General features: G+C 50.9%; 1 protein-coding gene across 2 annotated transcripts; it reads left to right on the plus strand.

Moving 5' to 3' along the window:
• Window positions 1–907: 907 nt before the first annotated feature.
• On the plus strand, window positions 908–13,323 carry Ghrhr (growth hormone releasing hormone receptor). 2 transcript variants are annotated; one of them, XM_021191297.1, is made up of 13 exons: window positions 908–1,065; window positions 3,444–3,546; window positions 3,651–3,758; window positions 4,263–4,360; window positions 5,308–5,405; window positions 6,268–6,400; window positions 7,783–7,936; window positions 8,227–8,287; window positions 8,659–8,728; window positions 9,269–9,360; window positions 9,891–10,020; window positions 11,380–11,421; window positions 12,962–13,323. In XM_021191297.1, exons 1-13 carry the CDS (start codon window positions 928–930, stop codon window positions 13,085–13,087), a joined length of 1,353 nt encoding a protein of 450 aa, XP_021046956.1. In that variant the 5' UTR covers window positions 908–927; the 3' UTR covers window positions 13,088–13,323. The 2 variants fall into 2 exon arrangements, with proteins under 2 accessions (XP_021046956.1, XP_021046957.1); XM_021191298.1 differs by having other exon boundaries at window positions 995–1,065; window positions 9,269–9,371; window positions 12,962–13,112.
• The last annotated feature ends 367 nt before the right edge of the window (window positions 13,324–13,690 follow it).

Raw genomic sequence — 13,690 nt, forward strand, 5'->3', positions numbered from 1 at the left:
TAGCCTTGTTTAGGACATTGTCACTAGCCTGGCCAATTGAGAGCTTGTATTTTAAAATAGAAATAATGAAAGTGAATCTCTTCACTTCGATAATAGAACATGGATGCCCTGCCCCTCTTGAGTGTCCCAGCTCCTGGGATCCCTCTGAGAGTCCTCCAACTAGCCTCAGCCTCCCCTCTGGACAGGGGGTTTATCAGAAACTCTGCCTAGCCCCATGTGAAGTTGGGGGCCTTGATGCTGCAGTTGTCACCTTGCCCTCTAAGTGTCCCTGTCAGGTAAACAGTGTAGCATACTCTTGGGCAGCATAAACTGTGTTTAGTGACCGACTGACTGACTGTTTTGTGGTGCCAGGGATTTGAACCCAGAACCACACACATGTTGACCCAGTGCGTTACCACTGAGCCACACCCCCAGCCCTTCAAAGTTATTTTTCATAAGGCTCATTCAAACCTTCCAGGCTCCCCTGTCACTTGCCCCTCTTCTCTTTGGTCCCCTCAGCCTACCCTCCATCCCTGTGAAAGACAGAGCATCAACAAATCTGGGCTCCTTAAAACCTTGGGGCATCCCTGGGCACCTTATTTTCTGAGGTCCCGTCATTCCCGTGCAGGTATAGGAGGCCTCTCCGAGTAAGGCTATTGGGGAACTTGGCTCTGAAAACAAAGGGAAAAAGCATCCTAAGTGGAGGCTTCCTGTGGCTGTCGCCTCTCTGTGCTCTGTCTGTGTTCTCTGGGTTCTTGCTGTCAGGATAGCTATACTCAGACATCAAGGTGGTGTAGCAGAGCTCAGCCACCCCCTGCTGAGGACACAGAGTCCCATTTAGGGTCGGCGGTAACACAATGTCCCACCATCCCGTTCAATATTCAGCTGGGTGTCCCTTCTGTTGGCCCCGCCTACACAAGCAGCTCCTGGGAAGGTGAGGCAGCAGAGATGCAGCCAGGTGGCATCACCAGAGACAGCCTGGGAGGGAAGGGCCACGGCTCACTGAGGCTGACTGCAGACACCACTGCCATGGGTGACCTGATGCGGGCTACCTGTGTTCTCTGCTTGCTGAGCCTGTGGGGAGTTGTAAGTAGCCAGCTCAGACCTCTGTTCTCTTGGGTGGTGGCGGTCTGTGGTGGGGGAACTCCTGAGTCTGGTGGCTCCCTCCCTCCTTCCCTGACTAATCTTAGGACCATGTGGGGCTCGAAGATGTCGAAAATACCAGCTCTTCCAGCTGTGATATTTGGGGACTCTTCCTTTCATAGAGCCCGGCTTGGAGAAGCTTCAGAAACCAGCTACTGCTCCCTGGCCTGTGTATAGGGGTATGGGGAGGCCAAGAAAGGAGACTTCCCTGAATGGGCTGCAACTTTCCAGGAGACTTTCTGGGTTGCTGTCAGTAACATCAAGGGCCAAGAGGGGAGGAGTCACAAGACACTAGGTGGGGAGCATACGGGAATGGAGGCTACCTTCTTCTACTGTCTTGCCAGTAGAAGTGACCACCCATCCCAGCACCTCACTGTCCTTCAATCAAGAGGCTGGCATCTTCAGACCATGAAGTGAACTCTGTGACACTTGAGCTTTCATTTGCCTCTGTGTAAGAAAAGAGAAACATGGGCTAGATGTGGTGGGCCAGCCTCAGTGGGTACTAGAGGGTTATCATGAGTTTGATGTTAGTCTGAGCTACGTAGAGAATTAGAAGCCAGCAGACCTAGGGCTACCGTGCCTTAGGGAGGGGATAAGGATAAGTGATCTGACCTGTCCAGGGCTGGCATGAGAGTGTCACACAGGTAAGTCCTATGAGTTCCCTATATGGCATAAAAGACTCACATCCTCCTCTGTGTACACAGCACCTTGAAAGCTCCATTTCAGGGAGGGAACCCTACACCAGAGGAGCCATTCAGTAGCTGGGGTAGATAGGGAAAGTCCTGAGTGTGTGTGCGTGTGTGTGTGCGTGCATGCGTGCGTGCGTGCGTGCGTGCGTGCGTGTGTGTGTGTGTGTGTATGTGTGTGTGTATGTGTGTGTGTGTGAGAGAGAGAGAGAGACAGAGACAGAGACAGAGAGACAGAGAGACAGAGAGACAGAGAGAGACAGAGACAGAGACAGAGAGAGACAGAGACAGAGAGAGACAGAGACGGAGAGATGGATATGAATCTTGCAAGGAAGGGAATTCAGTTAAATCTTGAGAGATGTTAGGAGTTCTAGCTCTTTAAAGAAAAGATCAAACACCAAGTCTTAGCCATACATCAGACATACATCTGCCTAGCCTGGAGCACTTGGGCTCCACACAGCCCATGAATCACCCATCAGAAACACAGAGAGGTGCAGAAAATCTTCAAGACCATTTCTAGTGGTCCCCAGGCTGTGGGGGGGGATCCAATTTACAATCTTTGTGATCGTCAAGCATGCATGAAGGCAGCTTCCTTTCTTCCCACCTAATGATCCACCCAGTTGCCCTGATGCAGGGCCCTCATCATCTACCAAACCTCCATGCACCCTCATACGTCCACCTCCCCTGATCTCATTGTGTGTATGTCTGAACAGTCATCCACTCCACCAGCCATGCAGTCAGTCCTGTCCCCCTCCACTCCAGGACCCTCCTTCCTGTTCATTGTTCCGTTACCTCAGTCAGAGGCTCCTGTCTTCTGACTCTCCCATCCCCTCATATTCTCTCCCATTCACTAGTCTACACATCTGCTCATGTGACTTGTCTGAGACATGTCAGATGTTAAACCCAGGTGGTCTTTCTGGAGTCTCCTGCCCTGGCCTGAGGCAGGACTGCACAGTAAGCACCATAGCTTCTTTCACCCTTTCCCATCACGTCCTCTCTGATTTGGTCCCTGTGCCGTCTTGTGATGACTCTGGACCCGCTCAGATAATCGAGGACTTCTTCCTGCCTGGAGATCCTTGACCATATCTGCTAAGTCCCTTGTGTCAGAAGACACATTTGCTGCTTTAGAGATTGGGACATGGACATCTTTGGAGACCATTGTCTGCCAGGGATGTTTATGCAGAAGCACTTTCAGGGCCCAGAAGTGTATAGAGTAAGGGGTGGTGGGGAAAGAGGAAAGGCCTCGTCACAGCGATGGGAGCTCTGGATGGCTTTCTCTAATGTGTCTTAGAATTCACTGCCAAGAGGAGGAAAACTGCATCTGTCCCTCCCCTCTTCCCCACTCTCTCTGCCCCTCCTTCTTTCCCTTCCCTCCCTCTCTTCTTCCCCCTCTTTCTTCTGCTCTCCCTCCTTCCTCTTTTCTCCATTCCTCCTCCCTCCTTTCTGAACATCCCCCCTCTAGGCCCCACTCCTCCTTCCTTATGCCCCACTGCTTATCAAACATGCCTTGATACCTGTGGGGCAGACGGGCCTTTCTCAGAATTAGGGCACAAAAATGTACCAGGCTTGGTCACTACAGCTAGAGAGCACGAGGCCTCCAGTGGGCTTGGCTCATTTTGTCACGATTTCCCATAGACACTGGGTCACCTCCACCTAGAATGTGATTTCATCACTCAGCTGAGAGACGATGAGCTTGCGTGTCTTCAGGTGGCAGAGGGGACCAACAACACCTCCCTGGGTATGAAGGGGTGGGGATGTCCCTGATCCTGACATCTCCTCCAGCATTGCCATTCAGCATCACCTCCCTCATAGGTCACCCGTGTCTCTTCCTGCTCCACCTAGGATGCCCTGGGACCTGGGATGGGCTGCTGTGCTGGCCCCCGACAGGCTCTGGCCAGTGGGTCTCTCTCCCCTGCCCTGAATTCTTCTCTCACTTCAGCTCAGACACAGGTGAGTGGCCTAGCTACGGCAGGGCCGTGCAGCGCGTGGTTCCTTCTGGTTTGCACATCGCTGGTTTGGTGATGGACTATCCTGGATTTCAATCTTCTAGTGTTACCCTGAAAAATTTAGTCATCGTGAACAACGACTGATAGCACCAACCTGCCAGTGCAGGACTAATAATAACACTGTAGAAAGGGCGGTGGTACCACACTGAGGAAGGTGGGGAGCTCCTCCTCCTCCACTTCACCTGCTGGCCTTCCTGTCTCTTATGGGGAAGGGGGTGTCACACTCCCTGCCCTTAGGGTGCAGAGGTGCCCTTAGGGTCCATCATTACACTCAACAGAGCTTTCCTGGAGAAGAGAGGCAGACTACACCAGTCCAGAACCCAAGCCATGGGAGAAGAGGACTCTTCTCTTCTTGTGGTTAAGAACTTGTGTACACCTCACAGAGCCTTCCCACCATCTTCTGGGAAAGGGAGGAATTCTATAAGCAGAGACTCTTGTTTGCCTCCAGGGGCTGTGAAGAGGGACTGCACCATCACTGGCTGGTCTGATCCTTTCCCACCATACCCCGTGGCCTGCCCTGTGCCCTTGGAACTGTTAACCGAGGAGGTAAGCCCTTAGGTTACTATCTCAATCGATGGTTGTCATCCCCACTGTAACCATCACGTGGGCATAGTAATTACAGGGGCTGTCCAGCAGATGGCAGGAGAGTGCCTCCTGAAGCTGGTCCATTTACTTAAGGGTGACACCCGGGTGACTTTGCTTTGAGGGAGAAGGGAAGCAGAGACAGACTGAAAGCTGAAAGAAAGCCGTAGTCATCCAGCCTTTTCTCTTCTCAGTTTCTGGTGCAGGATGGGGGTGGGGAGGAGCTTTAGTTATTTCAGAGGGAATGAAGATTGCTGCTGTGTTAGACAGGGAGTGCTTGCTTTCTCTGGTCCTCTGGGCTGTGGTATGGGCAAGCAGGTAAAACTCAAGGGTGTAGTCATTACAGAGACCCCTCGCTCTGGGCTGCATACTCTACACTGTGCACAGCTCAAGGCCCATCCACACTCACAATCCCATTTCTCCCTGCCCTCAGCCCTAAGAGCAAAGGCCCTGGTGTACTCACCTTTCAGATGAAGAAACGGGTCAGAGAAGCACAGGGATGGCTTGGGATGAACAGCAGGCCGGAGTTGCAGTACCTGGTCATACTACACCCCTAGCTCCAACTGATTCAAATACTTGGGTCACAAAGAGCCTTTCTCCGCCTGCCTGCGGCTGTCGCTGGTGTCCAGGAGGTTACCTTTAGATGGGGTGACCGTGTTCTCAAGCTGGTAGCTAGCTGGTGTCAATAAACAGGCCCAAATTCCTCTTGTGCTTTCGCCACTCTCCAGAGCCAGGTAGCTCCTGCTGGCTCCTCCCCCTCCCACTGCATCTGGGAGTCTGGCACCTCTGTCTGAGGGGCAGTGCCTACACAAGGCTTTCTGTGGTATCAGTGCCTGGGGAGCTGGTGGCGTTGCAGACCCCTGCTTGATTGCCAAACCTTTCTTCTGCTTCTATCGCCCCCCCCTCCCCAGAAATCTTACTTCTCCACGGTGAAGATCATCTATACCACAGGCCACAGCATCTCCATGGTAGCCCTCTGCGTGGCTATTGCCATCCTGGTTGCCCTCAGGTTTGCCATCCTTGTCATTTGCTCAAGAACCAACACTGGTTCCCTACTATCTGGGGACCAAGTCTGGTTCTTTGCCTGCATAGCCAAGAGGGGCTCAGATCCAGACGAGGGGACCTTTGCTGACTTCTTGCCTCCCCCCACCTCTCCCACGGGTGGGCCCTATCTTCACACAGCAGGCCTCTGTTCTCTGGCCACACCTTTCCTTATGTGGATCTCCTCCTGTTTGCTCCCAATGTCTTCTTTTCCTTGGTGGTGCGTTTCCCCTGCCAACCCTGGAAGCTCAGCTCTCATCCAGTTCTAAGAATCCTCCTTGACCCCTGCATGACCCTCTTTGGATGGTTGCAACTTTCTGACCATTGTAGTACTTTTTGGTACCATTTTTTCTTGTCAGTATCAGGGATTGAACCCAGGGTCCCCAGTACGGCCTCCACCACCAAGCCCACCCTCAGCTCTTACTGCTGGGTGTAATGGCTTTCCAGCCTTCAAAGATTGAGTTCCCCCATGGGACTATGCCTCAGAGGGTAGTTCTCTGAGCCTAAGGGAGCCTTAGGCTCTTGCTGGACTGTGGTTGCCTCTGCACCCACAGTTACAAAACTGTCTGAAAGTGGGGATATAAGAAACCCCTGCTCCTTACCTGTACTTAGGCCAGGAAAAATGCTGGCCAGCTGACCTTCAGGGTCAAACTGACACATTCTTCTCACTTTCTACCCCGTTCATTGGGTCTCATTTGATTTGATGTGGCTTTGGCCACTCTGCCTTGCTTCACTTCTGTGCAGCTTCCCAGCCATGCGAGCCTTGGTCTAAGCCCTGGGAAGGTCTTCTGCAGTCAGGCCTCTATGTTCCTCTCTCCTACCCCTTCCAGGAGGCTCCATTGCCCCAGGAACTACATCCACACACAGCTGTTTGCCACCTTCATCCTCAAGGCCAGTGCCCTGTTCCTGAAGGATGCTGCCATCTTCCAGGGGGACAGCACGGACCACTGCAGCATGTCCACTGTAAAGACTGTGGCTGGAGGGAGTTGGGGCAGGGGGAAGAGGGCAGAGGACAGGCCTGAGTGTGCCTGACCTGTTGCTACACAGGCTGAGGTTGTATTCATGGCCAGTGACCAGGGAAGGAAGCCTCAAGCTCTCCCCACATATTCATAGATCACAGTGTCCATATGAGCAGCTCCCTTTGCTAGGGGCACCCCACACCATCATTCCTCTTTCATCGATGTTCCCATTTCAACTTGGTCACAGCAGCTCCGGTGCCAGCCAGCCATGTCATTGCCTTTAATGCTTATACAAGGACATGGGTGGGGCTTGGTCCTTCCTTCCAGAAGCACCTAGGGGACAGGAAGCACCCAGACCTGGGGACTGCTGGGTAGGAAAAGCAGAGAATTAAGAGAATGAAAGGGCTTCAGGGAGGAGGTGGCCTTGGAGCTGCATGGGACCAAGAGCAGTGAGATGGGGAGGAAGCTTCTAATGAGAGGAGAGTCTGGGACTGAGCCATCATTCCGGAAGTTGCAAAAGTGGAAGGGTGGGAAAAGGAGAGGAGAGGAAGATTGAAAACTGAAGGGGTCAGAGTTCAAGGTCTTTGAAAGTGTTCTGGAAATGAATAGACAAGTGAGTGCTGAGACCAAGTGGGCTGATTAAATTAATGAATTAATCACTGACTGCCCTCACTTAGGCCGGGCAGCACACCAAGTACTTTACATGTATTATCTCTTTTGATCTTAAAATGCCTTGAAGGCCTCACTTTAATCCCATTTTGTTAACAAGGGGCAGCTGGCCAGGTCACCCAGCCACACGGTTGGGGAATAAATAGAGCTTGGGCAACTGGGCTCAGAGGTGGTACCGTAGCCCACAGAGGCAGGTGAGGGAGGAGTGAGCCAGGTGGCTGCATGCATGATGAACACATCCTATATCCACTGATCAACGCTGTGCATGGATAAGCAGTCCGTGATTATCACTTTAAAGGAGAACTTCAGCTTAGGAAGGGTGCATGATGACAGAGGAAATAGAATGGTGTGTGTGTGTGTGTGTGTGTGTGTGTGTGTGTGTGTGTGGAGAGAGAGAGAGAGAGAGAGAGAGAGAGAGAGAGAGAGAGAGAGAGAGAGCGCTGTGAGAGGTCCTGGAGTTCTTCCTTTCATAGACAGAACACTTAGGCTGAGACGCTTTGCATAGCTGACAGAGGACACAATGAACCTAACCTGTGTGTCTGTGCTCTGACCATCACAATTATATTGTCAAATTCCTCCTATGGCATCCCAAGGAGTGGGGTGGTCCAGCCCAAGGTGGAGGGGACCTGAGGGTTTGGTGTCTCAGTGGGGTGATAGAGATCCAATGGGGCTGAAGTGCGGGGTCCGAGCTCTGAAGCATCAGGTCCCTGCTCTCAGGTCCAGTGCAAGGTCTCTGTGACCATCTCACATTTGGCCACCATGACCAACTTCAGCTGGCTGTTGGCAGAAGCTGTCTACCTGAGCTGCCTGTTGGCCTCCACATCCCCCAGGTCCAAACCAGCTTTTTGGTGGCTGGTTCTTGCCGGCTGGGGTGAGCATCAAGGGCTCATTGATCACCATGGGGGGGGGGTGGAGGTTGGGAAGGTCCTGGGAGCTCATAAAGAGGCCTTTCTCATTGTGAGTGACTCTGAGGCTCAGGGAGGGGGAAGGGGCAGGCGCATTCCTCTGCTGAACATCGGGAAGTAGACCAGATCCCCTCAAGCCATTACCTGGCCCCACCATTATAGTCTGCATGTGGCTAACAGTTTGCTGGGAGTAGAGGCTACACTCAAGGCAAAGGGTGCAAGGCTCTCACTCACGCCCCTGTTATTTCACCCACAGGGCTCCCCGTGCTATGCACTGGTACGTGGGTGGGCTGCAAACTGGCTTTTGAGGACACTGAGTGAGTAGAGCGACTTAGAGGGTAGCAGGTGGGCAGGCTGCTAGCAGCATGCGGGGTGGGATAGGGTGGGGGGAGGCAGGAGCTCAGGCAGGAGAGGCTGTCAGATCTATGAATCTCAAGAGAGCAGCTCCGAGCAGGTTTTCCATGGACAAGAAATATCCTGACAAGGATGAGAAAGGCCAACCAGCCTTCACTGGGTCTCTCCTTTGGAGAGGTTGGGACGGAAGATCGGGCCAGAGGGAGGCAGAGTGGGGCTGAAGACTTGAGCACTAGACAGAGAGAGGCCCCAGGAGCTATAGCAGGTGTGTTGAGGAGGTGCATTATCAGGGTAGAAAGGGGGCACCTTCAAGACTTGGCTCTCTTCTTTCCAGGTGCTGGGACTTAGACGACAGCTCCCCCTGCTGGTGGATCATCAAAGGGCCCATAGTCCTCTCTGTTGGGGTCAGTCTCTGAGGCCACTGTTCCTTGCTTTGCTAACCTAGCCTCCAGGTTTCTTTACGTGGCCCTGCAGGGGTGGCGACATGATTACCCCAAGGGAAACCAGTGCCTAGTTTCTCTGGCACTAGTTGAATACATCAGCACCTAGACCTGTTTTCTAGCTTCCATGTGTCTGGCTCGCAGAACATCTCTTGCCAGGGTGCTAAGTGATAGTGGATGGCACCTACCGGTGAGTGTTCAGCTGCTCCTACTCCCGATGTGGCATGGCTCCTGTGTGATCTCTCCCCAGCAGAGAAACTGCACAGTGACAGACAGCTGCTTTGTACCTGAGAGACCCCAAGAGGTGGCAGGAGGCAGGTGGCCAGACCTGGCTCTCTCATCTTTTTTGCAAGGGCTGGGGGCAGGGGCGGTTCTCAGTCTTCTCTGCCCTGGACCTCACAGGTTTGGGATTCCTAGTCATCAAAGGGGATGGAGCCAATTCTAAACCAGCCACCTAGTGCTGCCTCTGACCTTTGCACCCACTTTCCTGTGCCTCATTTCCAGGTGAACTTTGGGCTGTTTCTCAATATAATTTGTATCCTGCTAAGGAAGCTGGAACCTGCACAAGGCGGCCTACACACACGGGCTCAGTACTGGTACCATTCATGTGTGTGTGCATGCACGTGTGGATGTGTCGTGTGTGTGTGTGTGTGTGTGTGTGTGTGGTATATATCTGGAGAACCATCATGGAAGGCACTTGGAGGGAATGACATTTGTTTTTGTCTCGTCTGGCAGCTATTTATTACCCTGGTCCTGTCCTCTTCCCCACGTCCCTAGAGAGAGAACAGATCTGGGCCCTGCCTCCCATGAGATTACAGTACAGGGAAGTGTCACACAAAGCTGCCAGTTGCCATGGCAAATGGCTGACACGGGCTGTATCTATTTCTATGGGGCCCGGAGAAGGAGATTATGTCTAAATGAGAGAAAAGGGCAATTAGAGAAGGGTTCCTGGAAGAATTAGACTTTGAAAGATGTACACAGACTCTGGAGTGGCCAGGATAACTGCAGGGCCACAGCAGTGTGATGGCTCTTAATGTAAAGAAGCCCAGAGGTTTGTGTGGAGGACAGAGTCTCCAGGATGGATGATGATGGACAGCCTCAGAGTCTAGAATTTGTCTTCCCCAAGGCGGCTTTCCAAGTCAACACTTCTCCTTATACCGCTGTTTGGAATTCATTACATCATCTTTAACTTCCTGCCCGACAGTGCTGGCCTTGACATCCGTGTACCCCTGGAGCTGGGGTTGGGGTCCTTTCAGGTGAGAGCCCCTTACAGACACGCCTTCTTTCCAAGGACTATGGCAGCAGGCCTTGACTAACTTCTTGGTAGTGTGAGGCCTATTCATCCATCTGTTTAACCAGCTATCCATCTTTACCCTTTATCTCTCTACTCATCCAACTACTGACACGTTCATCTCCACATTCCCCAGACAGTCATTCATTCGCCTATGTATCCGTCCATCTACTTATTTGTCCATCCTCCACTCATTGTCCATTAAACAATTCAGCTACCCTCTCTTCCTTCAACTATCCCTCCCTCCCTATCCATCCATCTACTCATCCATCCATCATTTACTATCTATCCATCAATTCTTTTCTTCATGCATTATTGCTATCAATCAATCCACCCACCTACCTATTCATCTTTCCATCCCCCTTGCACCTATTTATCTTTCTCCTTCCTTCTATCTTCTCCACTCATTCATGCAGCATTCTAATTACCTTTATCTACACATCCACCCATCTATCCATCTGTCCATCCATTCATCCACCCATCCATTCATCCACCCATCTATCTGTCCATCCATACATTCATCTCTCCTTCCTTCAGTATACTTGCCTATCTATTCAATCTTCTTTCCATTCATCTGTCCATCCATCCATCTATCCATCCATCCATCCATCCATCCATCCACCCATCCATCCATCCATTCTTTTTATTCTACTTGCCCATCCATGCATTCTTCTTTTCACTCATCTGCTCATCTATACTTCCACCCCTATGTTAACCTACCTATCCATCTGTCATTCTTTCTTTTTATCTATCTATCTATCTATCTATCTATCTATCTATCTATCTATCTATCTATCTATCTATCTATCCATCCTATCTATCTATCTATCTATCTATCTATCTATCTATCTATCTATCTATCTATCTATCTTTGATCCATCCATCCACCAATATATTCCTTCTATTCCTCCTTCCTTTGGTCCACTTGCTCATATAATCATCCTTCTTTCATTCATCTCCTCACTCATTCATTGTTCCAGCCATATATCTATCCACCTTTCTGTCTATCCTTCCTTTCTTTCTTCTACCTACCCATCTGTCCATCCATCCTTCCATTCATTTACTCATCTTATCTTCTCAATTCCTACCGAGTACCTATTATATATCAGGTAATGTGCTCACTAATGCAGATACAAAAATGAAGATGCACAGTGATGTGAAGGCTATCTATACAGCTCTGGTAGGCATGCCATGATTACTACATGACTTGGTATGTCTGGTGCAGTGACTGATGAGCGAGGGAGAGGACAAGAGAGAGACTGCCACATTCCAAAGTCAGACCAAAGTGTTCTGATGGAGTCCTTTCTTCATTTTGACCCCACAGGGCTTCATTGTTGCTGTCCTCTACTGCTTTCTCAATCAAGAGGTATGTGTACTCCCAAAAGCTCACCTTTAGTCAACAAGTAGACTTTCTCCTCAGCTCCTTTTCCTTTGCCCTGGTCCTGTAAATTCCAGCATGATTCTCCACTCTTGTGGTCCTTTGTGTGAGTAGGTTCTGTTTAACCTGAATACTTTTGAACACATTCCTTCTATGAGCTGGGCTATGTTCTACAACAAGCTCATGAGATGGAGGTCTTTCAAGGGTCAAGGGAGGATAGAGGACAGAGTAGATTGGTTGGGGGACAGAGAGAGTGAAATAACAGGGACAGAAAGTCACAGGTCCATATAGAAGGAACTGGGGGAAAGAGTCAGATGCAGAGACAGAAAGAGCCAGAGCAGAGCAGGAAACAGAGAAACCCTGGAAGAAAGGGACTCAGACTAGTTCACCAGAAGTGGAGGCAGGAGTGAAGCAAGCAGACACAATAGAGGCCATGACACATGTGGGATTATGGAAGGCTGACAGCTGAGAAGAGACAGTCACCCAGGAGACCCTGTGGCTTTTCTTATCAAAGTCCTGCTATGCAGAGATGGAGAGAATTTAGCTGAGTCCAGATATCCAGAACTCTGGCAGCATGCACAGGTAGGGTCACAGCTTTTCCTGATGGCCCTGTGTCTGCCATGGGCTCCGTGATTAGCTCTGTGGTAACCAATTCTGTGATTAAGGAGTTCCTCCCTCCCTCCCTCCCTCCCTCCTTTTTCTCTTGTTCCTTCTTTCTTTCTTCCCATCTGTTCATCCATTCTTGCCTTACCTGAAACCTCTGTCCCCAACTGACTCTCAGTGTACCGAACCTATTGTTTGAGTCTTGCTCGGCCGAATCTATGATATGAACACAAGGCCATAGTATCTGAGTATAGCAGTCCCAAAATTCCTGGGAGCCTTGGAAGAGAGTGGGGTGAAGAGGACCCTCACTGAGATGAGTTGAGTCTGGGAAAGGGGGTTCATACAGGAAGTAAGTTGTGGGGGGATCTGTTTTAGGAAGTAAAGTTGAACACAAGGTGGTCATATACTTTCGGTGACAGAAAACTCACTTTCTTTCAAGTATACTTTCTATTTTGGGGGCAGTTATGGGAAGAAATTTGTTCTAAATAGCAGTCAGTTTCTCCTTTACCTTTCATACGGCTCCAGGTTAGCTATCAGACAGAATGTCTTTCAGTCCTTCGGTCCCCCAGCCAGACAAAGATACAGACGGTCCCACTCTACCTTCCCGGCTTTCTCCCATCAGTCGTATTCACTGGTCTCTCAGACTAAGGCAAGGGTGGGTCAAAGTCGCTCAGAGAGGGTCACCTGGTCATAGGCCAAGAGGCACAAAGGGCATCCATGTGTTTGCCTGGTCTCAGGCAAAGGCCGCAAACAGTCCAAGGAAGGACGGAGTAGTAGTGCCTGTACCTGACAGGGAGGGCGACCAGGCTTTCCTCGCCTGCCCTGTTTTTCCCACACCACCTTTCCCCTGAACCTTCAGTCTCCTGGGGTTGAGCTGAGGAGTGGCAGTGGGATCTTCCTAACATCCTCTCCCTTGTCTGTGGAGGTGAGGACGGAGATTTCACGCAAATGGTATGGCCACGACCCTGAACTTCTGCCAGCCCGGCGGACCTGCACTGAGTGGACCACACCTCCCCGATCGAGAGTGAAGGTGCTGACCTCTGAGTGCTAGGCCAGCCATCATCACAAGGGCCGAGCCCCAAACCCTGCACTCAAACTGTCATGGCACCACAGGCAACGCGGTCCTCCCTCCCGTTCTCGTTCCCATTCTCTGCATCTGCTTTCTCCAGGTCCCCGTTTATCAACCTCCGACTTTCTCAGTTCCTGCATCTGTCCCCATCTATTCTTCCTTCCCATCTAGGGCTATTGCCCAAAGCCCAGAGAAACCAATAAATGTGTACACGAGTGATCCACAGTTGAGTCAATGTGGCTCCGAAGGGGAGCTCTTGTCAGCAGCCATTATTTGCACTTCCGGTGCATTCCTCATCCTTTGGCTCCAGCTGCCTCATTGCCATTTGTCTCTATATGAATTCTCATGTTTTATTTATTTTTTAAAAGCACTCTCTTTTGTCCCAACCCCCTCCTCCTCCCCTCCTCCCACAGGCAGAGATGTGAATTGTTTTTCTGTCTTGTAAGCACGGAGTGTGCCACATGTCTGGATTTGGCTGTAAATAAATGCTATCTGTTATGTGTCTCATCCTTCCACTAATGTTTTCCCCAAGCACTGTGCTTTTAAGGGCTCCGCTTCACTGCTGAGTGTACATCTGGTCTCCTG

Source organism: Mus pahari, chromosome 2, assembly GCF_900095145.1.
Source record: "Mus pahari chromosome 2, PAHARI_EIJ_v1.1, whole genome shotgun sequence".
In the NCBI taxonomy this organism is placed as follows: Eukaryota; Metazoa; Chordata; class Mammalia; order Rodentia; family Muridae; genus Mus; species Mus pahari.